The sequence below is a fragment of the Rhinopithecus bieti genome, unplaced genomic scaffold (assembly GCF_001698545.2).
Source record: "Rhinopithecus bieti isolate Rb0 unplaced genomic scaffold, ASM169854v2 scaffold_34310, whole genome shotgun sequence".
NCBI lineage: Eukaryota > Metazoa > Chordata > Mammalia > Primates > Cercopithecidae > Rhinopithecus > Rhinopithecus bieti.
This window is the reverse complement of record NW_016814622.1, coordinates 934,023-936,178: the sequence shown is the minus strand read 5'-3', so window position 1 is coordinate 936,178 and position 2,156 is coordinate 934,023. Positions and strand designations below refer to the sequence as shown.

The 2,156-nt window shown below is 62.2% G+C and overlaps 1 protein-coding gene across 5 annotated transcripts in view; it reads right to left on the bottom strand.

Annotated features, from left to right (window-relative positions):
- Positions 1-1,273: 1,273 nt before the first annotated feature.
- Positions 1,274-2,156, bottom strand: part of EXOC3L4 (exocyst complex component 3 like 4) — a 16,959-nt gene continuing 16,076 nt past the window's right edge. For 3 of the 5 annotated variants that reach the window (XM_017851537.1, XM_017851535.1, XM_017851536.1), the window contains exons 13-14: positions 1,642-1,795; positions 1,274-1,466 (exon numbers count right to left, since the gene is read on the bottom strand). In XM_017851537.1, the coding sequence (XP_017707026.1) occupies positions 1,320-1,466; positions 1,642-1,795 (301 nt within the window). In that variant the 3' untranslated portion in view covers positions 1,274-1,319. Of the gene's footprint in view, positions 1,796-2,156 lie in introns of all 5 variants that reach the window. The other 2 variants (XM_017851538.1, XM_017851540.1) reach the window with 2 other exon arrangements.

Here is a 2,156-nt window from a genome sequence, read left to right as displayed (position 1 = left end):
CTGTCAATCACTTGCCATCTCTTGGACCCCTCCCCTAGGAAAAGACATGCCCTTCTGGCCTCTGGCTGGGAAGATCCCCAGCATGACGCAGTGCCGACCTCTGTTCTCTGCCAGCCTCGGTCTTCCCATCAGGGACGGGAATTGCTTATTGGCACTAGCATCACAAACCCGCCCCCACCTCAACCCTGGAGATGGGGAACGCCAACTTCCTCATTCCTGCCCCACCTGCCCCACCCTGCCAGGGGACGTCTGGATATTCCCTTGCCTCAGCCTGCCCTGCTCCTGGCCTCCAGCCCTGGTGCCCCCATGGAGGAGGGTACTGCCCCAGCACTTGCTCCCAGAAGAGACAGACAAGCCCTGGGCACTCAACCCCCAGGCTCTAGCCCCAGCAAGACTCAGGCTCCAGGTCCCAGCCCTGGCATAGGAACCAGGGCAGGTCTGCCCAGGGAACTGCCCCCTGACTGTCCACAGTGCAGGGAGGGGGCCTGGAGGGAACAGGGAGAGACACGCCCCCTGTCTGCCTGGCACCAGAGCCTTTCAGACCCCTTACCCTGTCCTCAGGCGACCCAAATTCGTGGAGCTCTTGGAATCTTGGCCCACCTGCGGTCACCTGCCCCCCACTCCCGCCAGGGTCGGGGTCAGGCCCAGAGACACTATGGGGGCCCACTGTGGAGGGCTGGGAGGGGCACCTGTCACCACCTGTCTCAGCTGCTCCCTGGAAATCTCCTTATCTCAACTTCCAGCCTCCCCGGCAAGCCCGGCTGCCAATGCAAACGGGTTTCCCAGCAACCCAGCCCCGCAGGCTTCAAGTTTCAGTGGCAGCTTTGCGGAGAGAAGCGGGGATGCAGGTGCACACTGCAGCTGTCGCCTCATGCTTGCCTCCATTGCTGACATCTCATGGTCACTCCCGGACACACACTCCATGGGTGACACAACCCCTGCAGTAACTTGACAACTTTCACTGCTGGGAAGTCCCTCCCACATCTAACCCAAATTCTTCAAGCTGCAGAACCAGTCTTGGCCTCTTTTTGTCCCCAGGAAGCCCCAACTCTGCCTTGGCTGAGACGAGGCTGAGCGGGCACAAGGCCAGTGGACCGTGCCGTGGTGGGGGCAGCCACTTCCCGGCTCTGGACCTGCCTCAGTCTTCCCATGGCTTCCACGGGCACCAGAGGGCCACCCACCAAATGGTGTCACCAGAGAGCCTCCGGCCTGGTCCTTCAGCACACCGGGACCCAGGCCCCCCATGCCCTGCCCACTCCTTAGGGAGGCACCATTTTAATTCACATTTATTTTTTAAATAAATACTCTGCTCTTCACTTTCAGACTGGAGGGGGAAGCCGGACAGTCGGGTGGGAGGCTCTCCATGACAGGCAGCACTGAGAGCTCTGCGGCCCCAAAACGCTCCCGACCAATGCCTGAAATGCCTCCTGCACGGCTGCTCCTTCTGGCCGGACAGCTGTGCTTGGCTGCTGACGACAAAAATTCCCTAACTGCAGTGTCAGAGTTGGGGGCAGGGCCCAGAGTGACTCCCTGGGCTCTTGGCTGAACCCCACTGACCACAGCCCCCTGCCACCGGCTAGCCCCCTCTCGAGCCAGAGAGAACTAGATACAGGTGATTCGCACAGCTATGGCACTGGGCACCTTGATCTCCTCAAAGAGCACACGGCCCCGGGGAGCCTCCGCACCCACCACCCCAGCTGCAGCTCTCAGCAAGTCTTGGGTGTGCTGCAAGAGATGCTGGTTCCGCCGGCAGCCCAGTCGGCGCAGCGCCAGGATGGCCAGTATGTGGTCCCGCCTGCAGAGACATGCGGGCGCTCACTGCAGGCTTACACCTCTGCAACATCCCCAGCCCCAGGATGAGGGGAACCCATGGGCTTGGGAGTTAGTGTGAGTCACTCTGCATTCCAGGAGTGGGTCAGGGAGGTCAGATTGACTGAGGCCAGGAAGAGCAGTGCGGGGGGAGGGTGCAGAGCGTGGGCCGGCAGGGGAGGGGGGGGCCACCATAGCTGGGCTTGAAGGGGCACAGGAGACGGATGTGCAGAGTGGGGAAGAGCCCACGCAGTGGCACAGAGGGAGACCCGAGGACAGGGTGGAGAGGGAGGGAGGGAGACCCAGGGACAGGGTGGAGAGGGAGGGAGACACGGGGTGGGGGGGCA